The 19426-nt window shown below is 47.1% G+C and overlaps 1 protein-coding gene and 1 pseudogene across 2 annotated transcripts; both read right to left on the bottom strand.

The window, feature by feature from the left end:
• Positions 1 to 13736: 13736 nt before the first annotated feature.
• On the bottom strand, positions 13737 to 13872 carry LOC123088968 (uncharacterized; annotated as a pseudogene).
• Positions 13873 to 15134: 1262 nt separating this feature from the next.
• Positions 15135 to 18264, bottom strand: LOC123086317 (probable leucine-rich repeat receptor-like protein kinase IMK3). Of its 2 annotated transcripts, XM_044508069.1 has the most exons (3): positions 16049 to 18264; positions 15842 to 15966; positions 15135 to 15203 (listed from the first exon to the last, which is right to left on the bottom strand). In XM_044508069.1, the coding sequence occupies exons 1-3, from the start codon at positions 17790 to 17792 to the stop codon at positions 15135 to 15137; spliced, it is 1938 nt and encodes a 645-aa protein (XP_044364004.1). In that variant the 5' UTR covers positions 17793 to 18264. The 2 variants fall into 2 exon arrangements, with proteins under 2 accessions (XP_044364004.1, XP_044364003.1); XM_044508068.1 differs by lacking the exon at positions 15135 to 15203 and having other exon boundaries at positions 15310 to 15966; positions 16049 to 18228.
• Between the last annotated feature and the right edge of the window lie 1162 nt (positions 18265 to 19426).

Below are 19426 nucleotides of genomic sequence, written 5' to 3'. Positions count from 1 at the left end.
ACCCGCCAGTGCGGCCGCGCCCTTCTGGGCGGGGCTCCCTGTCGCCCTGGCCGGTTGTCCGCTCCAGCGCCCGAACCCACCGAACCCGCTAGGCCCCCTAGAGCCAATGACATGCAGGCCCCACCCCCTGGGACTTAAAAAAAGAAAATGAAAAAAAAGTATATAAAAATAAATAAAACAATAATTAAAATAAAAATAAATTTATTTAATTAATTAATTAACTAAATTAATTAAGTTAATTAACCTTAATTAATTAATCTAATTAACCTGTTATCTTAATTAAATAGTAATTAAATTAACTAATCTGTAATTAACCTAAACAGAGAATGACAGGTGGGACCCACAGGACCCACATGTTAGGTTGACCAGGTCAACGGTCAACGCTGACTGCTGACGTCAGCATGACATCATGCTGATGTCATAAATCCATTTTTCGAATTAATTAAATAATTAATTAAATTCTAGAAATTAATAAAATCTTTAGAAAATCATATCTTTTAATCCGTAACTCGGATTAAAATATTTTCAACATGAAAGTTGCTCAGAACGACGAGACGAATCCGGATACGCAGTCCGTTCGTCCGCCACACACCCCTAACCTATCGAACTCGCAACTTTCCCCCTCCGGCTCCTCTGCCCGAAAACACGAAACACCGGGAATACTTTCCCGGATGTTTTCCCCCCTTCACCGGTATCACCTACTACCGCGTTAGGGCACACCGAACACCGCGTATTGCCTTGTTATGTTTTGTGATGCTTGTTTGCTCTGTATTCATTATTTCTTCCCCCTCTTCTCTCCGGTAGACTACGAGACCGACGCTGCTGCTGGCCAGTTTGACTACGGAGTTGACGACCCCTCTCTCTTGCCAGAGCAACCAGGCAAGCCCCCCCCCCTTGATCACCAGATATCGCCTACTCTTCTCTATACTGCTTGCATTAGAGTAGTGTAGCATGTTACTGCTTTCCGTTAATCCTATTCTGATGCATAGCCTGTCATTGCTGCTACAGTCATTGATACCTTAACCGCAATCCTAAATGCTTAGTATAGGATGCTAGTGTTCCATCAGTGACCCTACACTCTTGTCCGTCTGCCATGCTATACTACTGGGCTGTGATCACTTCGGGAGGTGATCACGGGCATATACTATATATTTTACACTGTTACATTACTGGTGATACTGTTTGGAGATGGGGGCTGAAGGGGCAGGTGGCTCCATCCAGGTAGTGGTGGGCCTGAGTTCCCGATGGCCCCCGACTGTTACTTTTTGGCGGAGCGACAGGGCAGGTTGAGACCACCTAGGAGACAGGTGGGCCTGGCCTTGTTCGGCATTCGTGGATACTTAACACGCTTAACGAGATCTTGGTATTTGATCTGAGTCTGGCTACTGGCCTATACGCACTAACCATCTACGCGGGAGTAGTTATGGGTATCCCGGCGTCGTGGTATCAGCCGAAGCACTTCAGACGTCAGCGACGGAGCGGCGCGCGCCGGATTGGAACGTAAGCCTGCTCTTGTATTAAGGGGGCTAGTTCTACTTCCGGCCGCCCTCGCAACGTGCAGGTGTGCTATGGGCGATGGGCCCAGACCCCTGTGCGCTTAGGTTTAGACCGGCGTGCTGGCCTCTCTGTTTTGCCTAGGTGGGGATGCGACGTGTTGATCTTCCGCGGCCGGGCATGACCCAGGAAAGTGTGTCCGGCCAAATGGGATCAAGCGTGTTGGGCTATGTGGTGCACCCCTGCAGGGAAGTTAATCTATTCGAATAGCCGTGATCTTCGGTAACAGGACGACTTGGAGTTGTACCTTGACCTTATGACAACTAGAACCGGATACTTAATAAAACACACCCTTTCAAGTTCCACAGACAACCCGGTGATCGCTTTTCTACAGGGCGACGAGGAGAGGATCGCCGGGTAGGATTATGCTACTTGGAGTTGCTACTTGGAGATGCTACTTGGAGGACTTCAATCTACTCTCTTCTACATGCTGCAAGACGGAGGCTGCCAGAAGCGTAGTCTTCGATAGGATTAGCTATCCCCCCTCTTATTCTGGCATTCTGCAGTTCAGTCCACTGATATGGCCTCCTTACACATATACCCATGCATATGTAGTGTAGTTCCTTGCTTGCGAGTACTTTGGATGAGTACTCACGGTTGCTTTCTCCCCCCTTTTCCCCTTTTCCTTTCTTTCTGGTTGTCGCAACCAGATGCTGGAGTCCAGGAGCCAGACGTCATCGTCGACGACGACCCCTACTACACTGGAGGTGCCTACTACTACGTGCAGCCCGCTGACGACGACCAGGAGTAGTTAGGAGGATCCCAGGCAGGAGGCCTGCGCCTCTTTCGATCTGTATCCCAGTTTGTGCTAGCCATCTTATGGCAACTTGTTTAACTTATGTCTGTACTCAGATATTGTTGCTTCCGCTGACTCGTCTATGATCGAGCACTCGTATTCGAGCCCTCGAGGCCCCTGGCTTGTATTATGATGCTTATATGACTTATTTATGTTTTAGAGTTGTGTTGTGATATCTTCCCGTGAGTCCCTGATCTTGATCGTACACATTTGCGTGCATGATTAGTGTACGATTGAAACGGGGGCGTCACACTCCCCCTACATGTATGCACTCATGTAAGTATGAAATATAGAGACATGTGAGAGCATGACCATGACAGAGTAGGCAATGTGTTACATGCATCGTGGCCATATGCATCAGAGCAAAAGATTATCAAGTAAAATACCTTCATGCTCATGAGTCCTTCTTGCAAACAGTATGTACATAAGCAAGAATTCCTCATACTCATGATTTTGATGCATATGCTTACCTTGTGGTCTTGAGTTGGCTTAGGATGGAATGAACCTGCACAAACAAGGTTAGATAACATAGGTACATCCACTAGCCAGAGCAAACAAAAGAAACCACAAGAATACCAAGACTGGGATGACATGTAGAGAGTGAGTACAAGGTACCATATTGAATTCAACATGTCCCCAAGAATAAAGATATGCAATGAATTTGACTGATTTCTTTTCCTTAAGTGTCTTGCTCCCCCTGAATCGTACATGGGATATTGGGAGAAGATAGGAAGCAGAAAATCAGAGCTGAAAGATATGAATAGAACTTAACTCAAATGAGTTCATATGAACATGTCTTTGCCCCAAAAAGACATGTGGCATCTCTCCTCTTGAACATCAAGCATCTGGGATCCTTGAGTATTCTCTCCCCCTTGGAGATTTCTTTCTCCCCCTTAATATATGGGATCCTTGAGTATTCTCTCCCCCTTAGTACTTTCTTTTGATGTGATCTCTCTCTCCCTGATGATAAGCTTTGATGTGATCTCTCTCCCCCCCTTTGACATCAATTTCCAAGAAGGGCTTTCTGGAATCCGTCGTATAGGTTTGGTCCTTGAGATTCAGTACAAAGCAGGGAATAAAACTGTGATGCTTGTAGAGGACAAGATTCATTGAGTGGAGCTGGATCAGAAGAAATATAGAATATGTGGCAAACTGTTTTTCCTGTTGCGAAATCGGTGGCACCGAGTGGCATGTTTTGGTAGTACCGAGGGGATTCGGTTGGACCGATAATGGCAATTCGGTGAAACCGAGTTCATCACAGAGAAAAACACTTGTCACCTCAGCTCACTAGTCAAGTAATATCTCACAAAGATTTGCAATGAATTTGCTGAAGAATTTGCAAGGAATTTGATGCAGAAATATGCAGAACAAGAACAAAAAAAGAAAAGAGTGAAAGTTTCTAGATGAAGTTTTTGTTTTTGTTTTGTTTGAAAAAGAAGGAAACAAATATGCAAGGAACAAATGCAATAACTCAGAAAAGGACACAAGAGAACTTCATCTAGAATTGGGCGGTGACATACTCACCTATGTTAGAGTACATTGACTTAGGAGTCAAGTGAGAACACTTGATCATAGGTCATACTCATCGTTTAAGCTCAAAATGGGGTCACCATTTCTCGTTTAATCATCTTGATGTATTCACATCTTGTTGAGTTGCTTTGACTCATGTCTTGGAGTAAAGCTTCTCTAAGATGGAATAACATACCTTGGGTGGTGATGTGGTTCTTGCTCATGTAGTTGAACTTGTGTGGGTGCTCAAGATTGATGTATTTCATCAAGAGTTGGGAGCACCACTTGGAGTTTGAGTTCATCTACCTACATGGGTTAGTTCTTGCAAGGAAGAGCACTTGTGTATCCAAAAATGACAATCATGAGGCTTAACATAGAATTTGTCAAAGGATATGTTTGAATGGTTTCGTGCGTCCTTGTCTTTAACCACCATTGTGTAGAGTCTTGGTGATGTAGAGATTGCTCAAGATGTGAGTGAGTCGCAATCTCATGGAATTAGATTCAACCAAGCACCTACATGGGTTAGACAACATGCAAGGTGCAAATATATCCAAGACATAAGATAGTTACCATAAGAGATACATCATGGATTAGTTATAAGCTCATGTCTTGCATGTATCCAATGGAGTTTCTACTCCAAGTTCGAAGCATCAATGATGTTCAACTCTCCTCTCAACCTGCAAAACACTTTCTCATCAAGTGGTTTAGTGAATATATCTGCTAATTGCTTATCGGTGCGAACATGCTTAAGATTGATGTCACCCTTAGCAACGTGATCTCGAATGAAATGATGACGAACTTCAATATGCTTAGTTCGAGAATGTTGTACAGGATTATGACCAATTTTGATAGCACTTTCATTGTCACAAAGCAGTGGAACATGTTTCACATAAATCCCATAATCTTTAAGAGTTTGGGTCATCCAAAGTAATTGAGCACAACATGAACCAGCGGCAATGTATTCCGCTTTGGCGGTGGATAAGGATACCGAGTTTTGTTTCTTGGAAGACCAAGACACAAGAGATCTACCAAGAAATTGACAAGTACCCGAAGTGGACTTTCTAAAGGAAGACCTCTTAGGATACCAAATGCCAAAATTTGGTGTATGGATTAAATATCTCACTATCCTTTTCACAGCCTTAAGATGACAATCTTTAGGAGCAGCTTGATATCGTGCACACATGCACACACTTAGCATTATATCGGGACGTGAAGCACATAGGTATAACAATGAACCAATCATAGAGCGATAAACTTTTTGATCAACAGGTTCACCATCTTTGGTCAAATCATTATGTCCACTAGTAGGCATGGGTGTAGACATACCTTTGCATTCTTGCATATTGAACTTCTTGAATAAGTCCTTGGTGTACTTTGTTTGAGAGACAAATGTACCTTCCTTAGTTTGCTTGATTTGCAAACCGAGAAAGAATTTGAGTTCACTCATCATAGACATCTCAAACTTCTCTGACATTAGTTTTCCAAACTTTTCACTAAAGAGAGGGTTAGTTGAACCAAATATGATGTCATCAACATAAATTTGGCATACAAATAGTTCTCCATTAACCCTTTTAGTAAAAAGAGTAGAATCAATTTTACCAATTTCAAAACCACTTGTAGTAAGGAACTTGGTCAAGCATTTATACCATGCTCTAGGAGCTTGTTTAAGACCATAAAGAGCTTTGTGAAGTTTGTAAACATGATTTGGTTTCTTAGGATTGACAAAGCCGGGAGGTTGTTTGACATAAACTTCCTCCTCTATTTCTCCATTTAGAAAAGCACTTTTAATGTCCATTTGGTACAAGGTGATATTATGGTGATTAGCATAGGCAAGTAAGATGCGAATGGATTCAAGTCTAGCAACGGGAGCATACGTCTCACCATAGTCCATACCTTCGACTTGTGTGTATCCTTGGGCGACGAGACGTGCTTTGTTGCGGACCACTTGTCCATCTTCATCTTGCTTGTTGCGAAACACCCATTTGGTACCAATGATGTTGTGGTTGTTGTTGGGCTTCTCAACCAATGTCCAAACTTGGTTTCTCTCAAAATTATGTAGCTCTTCATGCATAGCGTTTATCCAATCCGGATCTTCCAATGCTTCTTCAACCTTCATTGGTTCAATGCTAGAGATGAATGAATAGTTTTCACAAAAGTTAGCTAAACGAGTTCTTGAGCGAGTGATTCTCCCGGTTTGTATATCATTGAGGATTTGCTCGACTGGATGATCTTTGGCAATTCTTGCTCGAACTCGTGAGAGCTTTTGCTTGGGTCTTTGTTGAACATCTTCTTCATCTTGTTCTTCTTCTTGGCCTTCTTCATTGTTGACGTCGTCGTTCTCTTGTCGTGGTGGAGAAGGAGGTTGTTGATGTTCATCTTGACGTACTTCCTCGTTTTCTTCATCTTGGTATGTCCCACTTGTGGATGCTTCCGTGTCGATTCTTGGTTCACCTTGTTGTGAAGTAGAAGCTTCCACTTGGACGGATGAAGTACTCTCCTTCACCTCGGTTGGACGAATTTTCCCAATGGACAAGTCTTGAATTGCTTCCGAAGGGTCTTTGTCTCCTACATCAATTGGCAATTGCTCTACTTGCGAGCCATTAGATTCATCAAACTTCACATCTACCATCTCTTCAACCTTTCGGGTGAAATTGTTGTAGACACGGTAAGTGTGAGAGTTTGAGCCATAACCAAGTAGAAAACCTTCATGAGATTTAGGAGAAAATTTTGAACGACGATGCTTATCAAGAATGTAGCACTTTGAGCCGAATACTCGAAAGTATCCAACTTGAGGCTTGTTACCCGTGAGGAGCTCGTATGCCGTCTTGCCGAGTAGCTTGTGAAGATATAAGCGATTTGTTGCGTGACAAGCTGTCTCAACCGCTTCTGCCCAAAAGTGCTTTGGCGTCTTGTATTCATCAAGCATCGTTCTTGCCATTTCGATGAGCGTCTGGTTCTTCCTCTCAACAACTCTATTTTGTTAAGGTGTGTACGTAGCCGAGAACTCGTGTGAAATCCCTTCTTCGTCAAGAAAGGTGTCCACATTTGCGTTCTTGAACTCCGTTCCGTTGTCACTCCGAACCTTCTTGATCTTCACATCAAACTGATTTTGGGCTTTCCTAGCGAAGTTTCTGAAGATCTTCTGGACCTGCGACTTGTCATTAAGAAAGAACACCCACGTAAATCTTGAAAAATCATCAACTATAACTAGACCAAAAGAATTTCCACCGAGACTCTTGTAGGCGTTGGGACCAAAAAGATCCATGTGAAGCAGCTCGAGTGGCCTCCTTGTGGTCATGATGTTCTTCACGGGATGTCTTCCTCCAACCTGTTTACCTTCTTGACAAGCACTGCAAAGTCTATCCTTATCAAATATGACATCGTTAACTCCAAGGATATGATTTCCTTTAATAAGCTTGTCAAGGTTTCTCATGCCAACGTGACCTAGTCGTCTATGCCACAACCAACCTTTTGAGGATTTAGCAACAAAGCAAGTTTTAGGTTGTGCCTTTTTAGAGAAATCGACAATGTAAAGATCACCTCTACGCATACCCGTAAAGACCATTTTATGATTGTCTCGACGAAATACTTGGCAATCTACCTCAGTAAATAGGACATTCAAACCGAAATCAGCAAGTCTAGATACTGAAAGTAAGTTGTAGCCAAGAGATTCAACGAGCATGACATTTTGAATGGAACTATCATGTGAGATGGCCACCTTACCAAGGCCAACCACTTTACCCTTTGAATTATCACCAAAGGTGACATATTTTCGAGGGCCGTTGTTTTCAGCAAGTTCACGGAACATCTCTTCATCTCCGGTCATATGATCAGTGCATCCACTATCAAGGACCCATTCCTTTCCTCCTGATTCATATCCCCGAAGATTTGCCATAAGACCAAAATGTCTCATTGCATTATCAAGATTGGAGTCACTATCATCATCATCATAATATTCATGTTCATCATGATCTTGTGACTCATCATTTCCTAGAGAGGGTAATTCATTAGATAAATGATCAAAGTGGTTACTTTTATGAATTCCTATAGCTTTGAGTATGATATCATTAATGATTCCAACATCTCCTTTAGCATATTTAAGATTTGCAAGTTCAAGAAGACATTTGCCAAAACTAGGATCACTAGAGTTCATCTTACTCAAGGCAATAGATTTATGGAGAATTTCATCCAAAGTTTTCAAGAAGTGATTGGGAAACCGTTCCCCAAGAAATTTCCATATAGTATAGGCGCAATTTTGAGTAGGCAAACTAGCAATCAAATCTTTGGGCAATCCTCTAATGATGAGCTCAATAGTTCTAAGATTGCGAATCATGTCAATATCTTCATCTAGGGTAGGATGCAAGGGATCAATATGGGGTGCACAAGGGCTAGCAATATACTTGTTCAAATGATATTGATTGAAGATTACAAGCATCTCATTTTTCCACTCATGAAAATACTTTCCATCAAGAATAGGCACTCTATGTCTAAGACTCCCTAGAGTAGACACATTCATCTTCCTCCAATGGTGATTAAACCAAGGCAATGGAGACCAAAGCTCTGATACCACTTGTAGGACCTAGAAGTAGATGTGTCTAGAGGGGGGTGATTAGACACATAATGCTCAAGTTGCAATTTTTAAGCTTTTTCGGTTTAAGTGGAGTTTAGGCAAAATTTCAACACACACAATACATATCAAGCAAGCCTGCAAAGAGTATATGAGCAGCGGAATGTAAAGCATGCAACTTGCAAGAATGTATAGGGAAGGGTTTGGAGAGATCAAACACAATTGGAGACACGGATGTTTTTCCCGTGGTTCGGATAGGTGGTGCTATCCTACATCCACGTTGATGGAGACTTCAACCCACGAAGGGTAACGGTTGCGTGAGTCCACACAGGGCTCCACCCAAGGGCAACGGTTGCGCGAGTCCACACAGGGCTCCACCCGCGAAGGGTCCACGAAGAAGCAACCACCCACGAAGGGTCCATGAAGAAGCAACCTTGTCTATCCCACCATGGTCATCGCCCACGAAGGACTTGCCTCACTAGCGGTAGATCTTCACGAAGTAGGCGATCTCCTTGCCCTTACAAACTCCTTGGTTCAACTCCACAATCTTGTCGGAGGCTCCCAAGTGACACCTAGCCAATCTAGGAGACACCACTCTCCAAGAAGTAACAAATGGTGTGTAGGTAATGAACTCCTTGCTCTTGTGCTTCAAATGATAGTCTCCCCAACACTCAACTCTCTCTCATAGGATTTGGATTTGGTGGAAAGAAGATTTTGAGTGGAAAGCAACTTGGGAAGGCTAGAGATCAAGATTCATATGGTAGGAATGGAATGTCTTGGTCTCAACACATGAGTAGGTGGTTCTCTCTCAGAACATATGAGTTGGAATGGTGTGTGTGTTCTGATGGCTCGCTCACTGAATGAGAAAGAGGTGGAGGGGTATATATAGCCTCCACACAAAATCCAACCGTTACATACAGTTTACCAATCTCGATGGGACCGAATCAGAAAACTCGGTCTGACCGAAATAGTAAACCTAGTGACCGTTAGGAATTTTGGTGGGTCTGACATGCAACTCGGTAGGACCGATTCGGTTAGGGTTTGGGCATAACGTAATCTCGGTGAGACCGATTACACAAACTCAGTGGGACCGAATTTGGTAATTAGCTAACCAGAGAATTGGTCAGGCAAACTCGGTGGGGCCGATTTGCTTTTTCGGTGAGACCGAGTGGAACTCGGTGAGACCGAAAAGTTACAAAGGGGAAACACTGAGTTTACATTGCAATCTCGGTGGGACCGATTGCATATCTCGGTGGGACCGAGAATATTGCAATAGGTAACAGAGAGTTTGCAATCCCATCTCGGTGAGACCGAGATCCTTATCGGTAGAACCGAATTGCTAGGGTTTGGCAGTGGTCAATGACAAGTGAAACTCGGTGGCGCCGGATAGGAAGAATCGGTAGGACCGAGTTTGGCTTAGGGTTTAGGTCATATGTGGAAGTGGGAAAGTAGCTGAGGATTTTGGAGCATATCATTAAGCACATGAAGCAAGAGGCTCATTAAGCAACACCTCATCCCTCCTTGATAGTATTGGCTTTTCCTATGGACTCAATGTGATCTTGGATCACTAAAATGTAAAATGAAGAGTCTTGAGCTTGAGGCTTTAGCCAATCCTTTGTCCTTAGCATCTTGAAGGAATTCCCACAACCTTTAGTCCATGCCACTCCATTGTTGAATTTATCTGAAACATGCTAGATAGAAACATTAGTCCAACAAGAGATATGTTGTCATCAATTATCAAAACCACCTAGGGAGCACTTGTGCTTTCAAGTAGCCTGTTTTCTTGCACTCCATGACACAAGGTTTGATCCCAAAAACACAGCAAATCCACCTGTGGACCTTCTATCATCAGCACACCCTGCCCAGTCTGCATCAAAGTATGCACTAACAAGCATAGATGGCGACTTAGTAATCTTGATTCCAAGTCCCATTGTAAATTTTAGATACCTCAAAATTCGTTTTACTGCTGTCCAATGAACTGTACTTGGTGCATGCAAATACTGGCATACCTTATTGACAGAGTATGATATATCCGGTCTAGTCAAAGTTAGATATTGCAATGCACCAACAACACTTCTATAATTAGTTGCATCATCTGGCCCGAGTAACTCTCCCCCTTCAACTGTAAGTTTCTCCGAAGTGGAAAGAGGTGTACTCACCGGTTTGCAGTGTTCCATACCTACCCTTCTTAAAACATCCTTAGCATATTTCTCTTGTGTCAGAAGTATCCCACCCTTGATTGGTTTTACCTCTATACCAAGAAAATAGTGAAGATCACCCAAGTCCTTGAGTGCAAACTCCATGTTAAGATCACGAAGTAAACAAGTAGTAGCTTCTGAGCTGGAACTAGCAACAATTATATCATCAACATAGACCAGAACAATCATAGAAATGTTTCCTTTGTTATAAAAGAATAATGAGATATCTGCCTTGCTTGAAGTAAAACCAAGTTGTTGTAACTGAGTGCTCAACTTGGAATACCAGGCTCTTGGGGCCTGTTTCAAACCATATAAAGCTTTATCCAATTTACAAACATAATGAGGTGTGCTTTTGATCTCATACCCTGGTGGTTGCCGCATGAACACTTCTTCCTCAAGAACACCATGAAGAAATGAGTTCTGAACGTCTAGCTGACGTAAGCTCCATCCTCTGGAAATAGCAATAGACAATACAAGCCTAATAGTAGCTGCTTTAACTACAGGGCTAAAGGTATCTTCATAATCAATTCCAAACCTTTGCTTAAAACCTTTTGCAACTAATCTAGCCTTGTATCTATCTATACTTCCATCAGACTTTCTTTTGATTTTATAGACCCACTTGCAGTCAATAACATTCTTTCCTTTTTCTGGTGGAACTAGGTGCCATGTTTTATTTTTCATGAGTGCTTGATACTCACTATCCATAGCCCTTCTCCATTCTTTATGAGCAAGAGCTTCAGTTAAATGAGCAGGTTCCCCAGTACTAGCAAGAAAAACACGTTTATGAAGATCATACCTTACTGTACCATCTTTGTACTCCTTAGGTTTAAACACTCCAGATTTTGATCTGGTATTGCACTGAGAAATTTCAGATGTCATGTGTGAAGGAGTAGTACCAATTTCTGTAGCACCAGAATCATCCACAGAAGATCCCAGCAAATCTGCCTCTATTTCTGTGCCTGACGGCTCCTGATCTGAGACCTCCAGCGAGATCCGCCTCGCATCCGGCGCACCAGGCAGAGAGCTCTGCATGGCAACTCCTGGAGACGCGCGACCAGGCGTGCGGGCCGCGCACTGTTGGCGGGCCCTTCGGCGGTCGGGCTGTCGGCCATAGGCTCGGCCTGCTCCCATGTGGAGCGTGGGGAGCGGCTGCGCTCCACACCATCCGCCCCTGTGGGCTCCGCAATGGGGCCGCGGTCGGCCATAGGCTCCGTGCTGGCCCTGTCACTCGGCGCTGCACGTCCAGGATCAACATCGGATCGCGCGCCCCTCCTGGACAGAGAATCGACCTGGGATCCGCTGCTGCTTTCTCTGTCCTTTTCTGCACACATAAAATCACAGCAAACCTTTGCATTTTTTCATTAGTATCCATATTTTCTCCTGGACTAGTCACTTGATCATTTTCTATTAACTCTCCCCCGTGATCAGAATGTGTCAAAGGATCAGATAAGAGAGAGATTTCTGCACGAAGAAGTGCTCCCGCATTGGGATGCAACTTGGCAAAAGGAAAGATATTTTCATCGAAGATGACATCCCGAGATATATAGATACGTCCAGTTGAAATTTCTAGACACTTGTAACCTTTATGAAGAATTACTATAGCCGATAAACACATATTGAGTAGAGCGAAACTCAAGTTTGTGATGATTGTATGGACGGAGATTAGGATAACATGCACATCCGAAGACTTTGAGGGAATTATAATCAGGTTTTTGGTGGAACAATCGTTCTAGAGGAGTAGTGTACCCAATGACTTTGCTAGGCAAACGATTGATGAGATAAGTGGCAGCAATGAACGCCTCATCCCAATATTTAAGAGGCATGGATGCGTGAGCAAGAAGAGACAGTCCTACTTCAACAATATGACGGTGTTTATGCTCGGCTGACCCGTTCTGTTGATGTGCATGTGGACAAGAAACATGATGTTCAATGCCTATATTTCGAAAGGAGTTAAGTTTTTCATACTCTCCTCCCCAGTCACTTTGGACTGTAAGAATTTTCCTGTCAAATTGACGCTCAACAAGCTTTTGGAATTCTTGGAAGACAGTAAAAACTTCAGATTTGAACTTGAGCAAGTATATCCAAGTAAACTTGCTATAGTCATCAATGAAACTAACATAATATTTCTTTCGTCCAAAAGAATCTCGGGCATGGCCCCATACATCATTGAATATCAATTCTAAAGGAGCATGAGACACACTATACGACTTGGGATAGGGAAGTTGGTGACTCTTAGCACATTGACAAGCATCACAAACCGACTCTTTATTCTCACTATGAGACAATTGAAGATTGCCTTTATTTACTACTTGATCAACTATTTTGGATGAAGGATGTCCTAATCTTTGATGCCACCTCTCTAAGGATGGTTTGACGACGGAGTAGACTTGACGATGATGCTTGCGACTAAAAGCTCTTGATGTGATAGGATATAGGCCACCAACGCATCTACCGTGATGAAGGAGCTCCCTCGTTGCCCGATCCTTAATGAGAAAATAGTTGGGGTGAGTTTCAAAGAAAACATTATTATCGGTTGTCAAACGAGACATGGAAGCAAGATTTTTGTTTGCTTGAGGGACATGAAGCACGTCTCTTAAAAGAAGACCACGTTTAGAAGTAGGGAGATTAATAGAAGATTGACCAATATGAAGTATGTCCATACCTCCTCCACTTGCAGCAGTGTTTATTTGATCATTGCCATAGTATCTTTCTCTGTTTGCAAGCTTCTCTAGCTCGCTGGTAACGTGATCTGTGGCTCCGGAGTCAGCATACCAGATGGTGTCTCCTCCTTATTCTTGTTCTCTGATTGCAGCAGCGACGTGGCGTTCTTCAGGCACAAAATCCTCATCATAACGATGCCAGCAGTCCTTCACTTCATGTCCTGGTTTCTTGCAGAGCTGACATCTTGGCCTGGAGTTGGAGTAGGAGGCACCCGAGGGGCGTGGGCCAGAGTTGTTGGCGCGCCCACGCCCGCTGTTGTTGCTGTTGTCGCGGCCACGCCCTTGCTGGTGACCACGGTGACCACGGCCTCGGCCTCCATTGCCACGACCACGGGTGAGATTATTAACTGAAGATTGGCGAGTATTGGTACCTTGCAGCAGATTCATACGGGCTTCGAAACTCAGCAGCTAATTGTAGAGTTCTTGGACGGTCACCGGCTCAACACGTGCAGCCAGGGCTGAAATCACCGGATTGTAATCGATGTCCAGCCCTTTGAGCACGTAGGAGGTTATCTCCCCTTCAGAGAGAGGATCACCGGTGCAAGCGATCTCATCAGCAAAAGCCTTGATCTTCGCAAGGTACTCGGACATGCCCAAGTTTCCTTTGTGCAGGTTGGCGAGGGCGATGCGGGTGTTGACGATTTGAGCTTGCGTCTGGGCAGCAAAAGAGGCGTGGATGGCACTCCACACCTCGGCCGGTGTCTGAAGAGTAGCAGAGTAGCGACCTGCGCAAGAACCTCACGTGACAGAGATCCCATAAGGTATCCTTGTACCTGTTGCTGCTGGGCGTACCAGATCGACCGAGCGTAGTTGAAGACCTGCTCCTCCTTCTCGTCATTAATGACGGTGATGGTAGCAGGGGGCGCCGGGCTTGTGGCGTCAAGGAAGTGTTCCATCTGTGCCCCCTTGATTTGGGGTAGCACGATGGCCTTCCAGAGGAGGAAATTCGTCCTCGTGAGCTTCTCTGATGGAGGTGAACCAAGGGAGGTGCTGCTGTTGAAGGTAGATGAGGATGCGAAAGTGGAAGGTGAGTTTTGGGTGGATAGGGTGCTCATGGTGGAACCGATCAGGGCAGTGGAGATGGAGGCGATGGTGGAAGCAGCGGTGCTGGCATTGGTGCCTGCCATGGATTCTCTCTCGATGGTTCTCTCTTGGCCGGTTTCTGTGTTCTCTCTCGATCAACAGATCGATCTCAGGGGATAGCTAGACGTACGAGAGGAAGGGCTCTGATGACCATATGAGATTGCGTGGGAAGCGTTGAACCCTTTGTCTCGGGCCGCATCTATATTTATAGGAAGTTTGTCGTGGCTTACAAGATTGGAATATCGCTAGGATTCTTCCAGATTACAACGAGAGAGAGATTACAACTTATGGGAGAAGAAAGGATAGCGGTAGAGATAGAAACAGATTAAACAGACAACTATTCCTTCTATCCTACGTATTCTAACAACACACATACAACTGGTTCGAAGGAAATAAGGGTTCGATGTCGTGTTTCTTCGAGAACTGGGCTAAGGACACAGTGGTGTTTCCTTGCAGACCGAGGTTCAGACCCCTGTTGGGGGCGAATTTTCGTGATCCCACCCGGACGTGCTTCTTCTATAAAAATATGTCTTTTTTATTTATGTCGTGTTTCTTCTGCACTGCTAGTGTGAAAACATCGTATGTACAGTCATTTCCTGTTTTTCTTAAAAATACGCCAAATTATCTGTTAGTTTAAAGTTGCTCATGGACTGGACAGGAGCTGTAAAAATCAAAGAGGAAGACGGACTGGACAGGAGCTGTAAAAATCAAAGAGGAAGACCATTACCAAGTCCTTTCTCGCCATCCTTCGTATTCGAGTTGCAAATAAGACTTGCCTGCTATACAAACCAAACACTGATGGATAACAGTAGTACTACTTTTGCAATTAAATCAAAGAATTTCTTAAATGTCTCTCTCTGGGCTAAGCTAAAAATCGCATCATCTTCTCCTGGTTTTCTCCGGTTGCTCTGCTCTGCTCTGCCTACTCATTGCTCGCAGAAGCCACGTGAGCTTCGTCGCCGGGTCCCTCCTGCCCAGGCCGGATCTGCTCAAGCTGCCGCAGCACCTCCCGTGCCTCGGGCCGGGCCGACGGCGACGGGTCGACGCACTGCAGCGCGAGCTTGAGCGTGTCCATGAGCTCGTCCCCGTCCGGCCCGGTGGTCGCGTCCCGCATCAGCTCGACGTCGAACACCTCGCTCGTCCATTCTTCCTTCACAATGGAGCTCACCCACTGCGGCAGGTCCATGCCGTTGGTCGTGTCGGCGGGCGACCTGCCGGTGAGGAGCTCGAGGATGATGACGCCGAGGCTGTAGATGTCGGTCTTGGCGCTCGCCTTCTTGAGCTTGGACAGCTCCGGCGCGCGGTAGCCCAGGGCGCCCGCGGCGGCGAGCACATTGGAGTTGGCCGCGGCCGTCATGAGGCGGGACAGCCCGATGTCGGCGATCTTGGGGCTGGACCCGTCCTCGAGAAGGACATTGCTGGCCGTGAGGTTGCCGTGGACGATGCTCGCGTCGTCGTGGAGGTAGGCCAGGCCGCGTGCCGTGCCCTTGGCGATCGTCATCCGCGTCGCCCACTCCACCGGCGTGTTCGGCGCGCGAGCTACAGTCAAATCAAACCAAATGTTCATGTCAGAACCAACGATTGCAGAGTGAAATTCAGCTCAAAGAATTAACAATCTCACCGTGCAAGAAGGCGGAGAGGCTGCCATTGGGCATGTAGTCGAAGACGAGAAGCTTCTCCCCCTTGGGGCCGAGGTAGTATGCCCTGAGAGGCAGCAGGTTGGGATGCCGGATCTTGCCGAGCGCCGCCGCCTCGGCCTCGAACTCCTTGTGGCCCTTGGTGATCTTCTCCCTCAGCCGCTTCACGGCCACCAGGCTGCCGTCCTCCAGCGTCGCCTTGTACACCGTCCCGTACGTGCTCTTCCCCATAATCTCCGCCGTCGCGCACAGCAGGTCGTCGGCGGTGAACGCCAGCGGCCCGTCGAAATGCACCAGTTTGCCGCCCACGTCGCCGCCGGATTCCGCCTCCGACGTTCCCGGCTTCTCGCCTCTCCCGGCCGCCGCTGCGGCGGCACCGGCACCGGCTTCCTTGCTGGACGACTGCTTCCCGCTCCGTGCTCCAGTGCTACCGCTCGACCTCTTCTTCCTTATCAAACAACAGAGCAGGAGACAGCAGAGGGACAGCAAGATGAGGATGCCGAGAACGATCCCCCCTATGATCAGTATGAGTTCCTTCTTTGTACGGCCGCCGCGGGGTCCGGTGGGCTCTTGCCCGGGTGATGCCGGCGCGGGGGACGGCGATGCCGGGCAGGGCGGCGAAGAAGCAGAGTAGCCGCAGAGCAGGATGTTTCCTGCGAAGGATGGGGGCCCAAACTTCTGTAGGAGCGAGGCCGGCACGGCGCCGGAGAGGTTGTTGTAGGAGACGTTGAAGGACTGGAGGGTGGTGGTGAGGTTGGCGAGGCTCTCCGGGATCTCTCCGGCGAGCGCGTTCCGGGAGAGGTCGAGCGCCTTGAGGTCGTGAAGCGAGCCGAGGTTGTCGGGAATGGAGCCGTTGAGGCTGTTGCCGGAGAGGTTGAGATCCTGCAGCTTGGTGAGCCCCGCGAGCGACTCCGGCACTGGCCCGTCGAGCGTGTTGTGCGCGAGGCTGAGGAAGACGAGCTGGTACGTCCCGGTGATGGCTTCTAATTTCCGCTCGTCGGAGGAGGCCGAGGACGGCGCCTTGGAGCCGCTCGCGAAGGCGTCAGGGATGCGGCCGGAGAGCATGTTGTAGGAGAGGTCGAGGAAGAGGAGGGACTGCGAGGCCGCGACCTCGGCCGGGATCTCGCCGGAGATGGAGTTGCGGCTGAGGTTGAGGCGGATGAGCTTGGTGGAGTTGGCGAGGGAGGCCGGGAGGAGGCCGGTGAGGCGGTTGTTGCTGGCGTCGAGGGACTGCAGCGCGACGCAGCGGCCGATCTCCGGCGGGACGGCGCCGGAGAAGCGGTTGTTGAACAGGTAGAGGCCGCGGAGGTCGGGGAGGAAGCCGAGGGCGGCGGGGATGGCGCCGGCGATGCCATTGTCGTGGATGCTGAGGCGGCGGAGGCCCGTGAGCTGGCCGACGCGGGCGGAGAGGCGGCCGCCGAGGCCGCGCCAGGGGAGCGTGATGGCGACGACGCTGCCGTTGACGCACTTGATGCCGGCCCAGTGGCCGGAGCAGGCGCCGATGCCGGTGTCGTTCCAGGAGCGGAGGAAGCCGTAGGGGTCGGAGAGGTCGTGCTTGATGGCCTGCAGGCCCTGGTAGTCGGCCTGGCTGATGATGACGCCGTCGCCGGCCGCGTGGTGGGCGGCGCTGGCCGTTGAGAGGAGGGTGCCCCAGCAGCAATGCAGGACGAGGAGGAGGAGTAGCCCGCGCCGGGCAGCCCGGGCCAGCGGCGGCGGCGGGGGCGGCATGTCTGTCGGCCGAATTGCTCACCAGAATATTCCGAATCAGGAGGAGGTTAGCTGTGGGTGGAATGGGTTCGAGGAGGAGGAGGAAGAAGCTGCGAGTGTGGGAGGGAGTGGCGAGCGAGAGTGGTGAAGGAGAGGGGATTGGGGTACGGGAGGCAACGGCTAGTAAGACAGAGCAGAAAGGGGAGGCACGAGTCTCGTCCTCGCGAGTCGCAACGGCTAGTTCTGTTGGTCTCGATCTCGACTCTCGAGGCGAGCAACGGGTCTCTGCGGCGTGGGACCGGTTGGACTCGGTCAGGCGTGCTCGCGGGAATCCCGTGTGCGTCTGCCTCGGCCACAGAGACTGAGACAGAGGCAGGCTCCAGCCTCCAGGTGTTTGGTCACTCGGGCCCACAAGCGACACAGGTCGCACGCACCTCTGTTTGCTTCTGAGTGACCATGTGCATCGCAATGGAACGCCACCCGGCGGTCTGTGGAGTCGAGTGGGCTCACTCAAAAGCTCTAGGAGAGCGTGGATCTCACATCGCATCGCAGCCTTTGCGTCGTGGATTTCGTACCTAAAGAATGATGATGGACATCTGCAACTCTATACTTTTTATTGTGCGACCATACAACTCTACTGCATGTATGTAGATACATTTTCGTTTTGATGAGGGGTGTACGTTGATGCATGATATCAGTCATTATCCACATCCATCATCATCATCATCGCACGCACACCCCATGCAAAGTGTAATCTATAAACATGCACATCTACTCAACAAATGGTGCAATTGCCATTCATCCCAACGAGGCACTACAACTTGTCTAAGTAAAACTCTAATTATCTCATCTAATCCACAATTAGTAGTGGCAGAAATCAAATCTAAAAAGAATATAGAAAAACTCAAACAATTATGCAAATTGAAGGGCTTTAAACCATACTTGTTATTCATTTGCCTCTACAGTGCTTGCATATTAAGTGGCGGCATGGAGACCATGTGGCACACATGGTGAGCAACTCAAACTTGATGAAAACAAGTGGGGACCATGGAGGCATTTTCCACTTGCTCAACACCGGTCGACCGATGGTTGCAACAATCTTGATTCACGGCCCAATAGTGTGTGTGAGCGAAAATCTAGTTCACTTGGACTCAACATTCACCATGTGACGTTACTACTGTTCAATTAACCTCCAAAGCGTGTCTTTGATTTGATGTGTGTTCTGACGACCCGGACCTGGTAGGGTTTGTGTCTCTGCATCGAAATTGCAACTTGCCTTAGTCCTGGAGTGGTACTCTGAGAGTCACACTCTGGAAATCTATCATATACAAAATATAACCCCAAATAAATAACCATAACAAGTAACATTCAAATAAAGATACAGCATGAAAATAAAGGCCAATGCATGAACAACGTACTCCCTCCTTCCCAAAATATAAGGCGCGGTTTGACTTTTTTGGTCTTCGTCGCACAACTGTGACTATGATTTTCATCTATTGTATGTCTATAAAATTTATATAAATACTTATGAAATAAAATTGTTTTGCAAGACAAATACGATGATGTCATTTATACATGTTCAATCCATATACTTTGATATATATTAGTGGTCAAAGGCGTGCATCAAAGACTATAAAAAGTCAATCGCGCCTTAT

The sequence above is a fragment of the Triticum aestivum genome, chromosome 4A (assembly GCF_018294505.1).
Source record: "Triticum aestivum cultivar Chinese Spring chromosome 4A, IWGSC CS RefSeq v2.1, whole genome shotgun sequence".
In the NCBI taxonomy this organism is placed as follows: domain Eukaryota; kingdom Viridiplantae; phylum Streptophyta; class Magnoliopsida; order Poales; family Poaceae; genus Triticum; species Triticum aestivum.
Note: the sequence above shows the minus strand (reverse complement) of the source record. Positions and strands in the feature narration are given on the sequence as shown.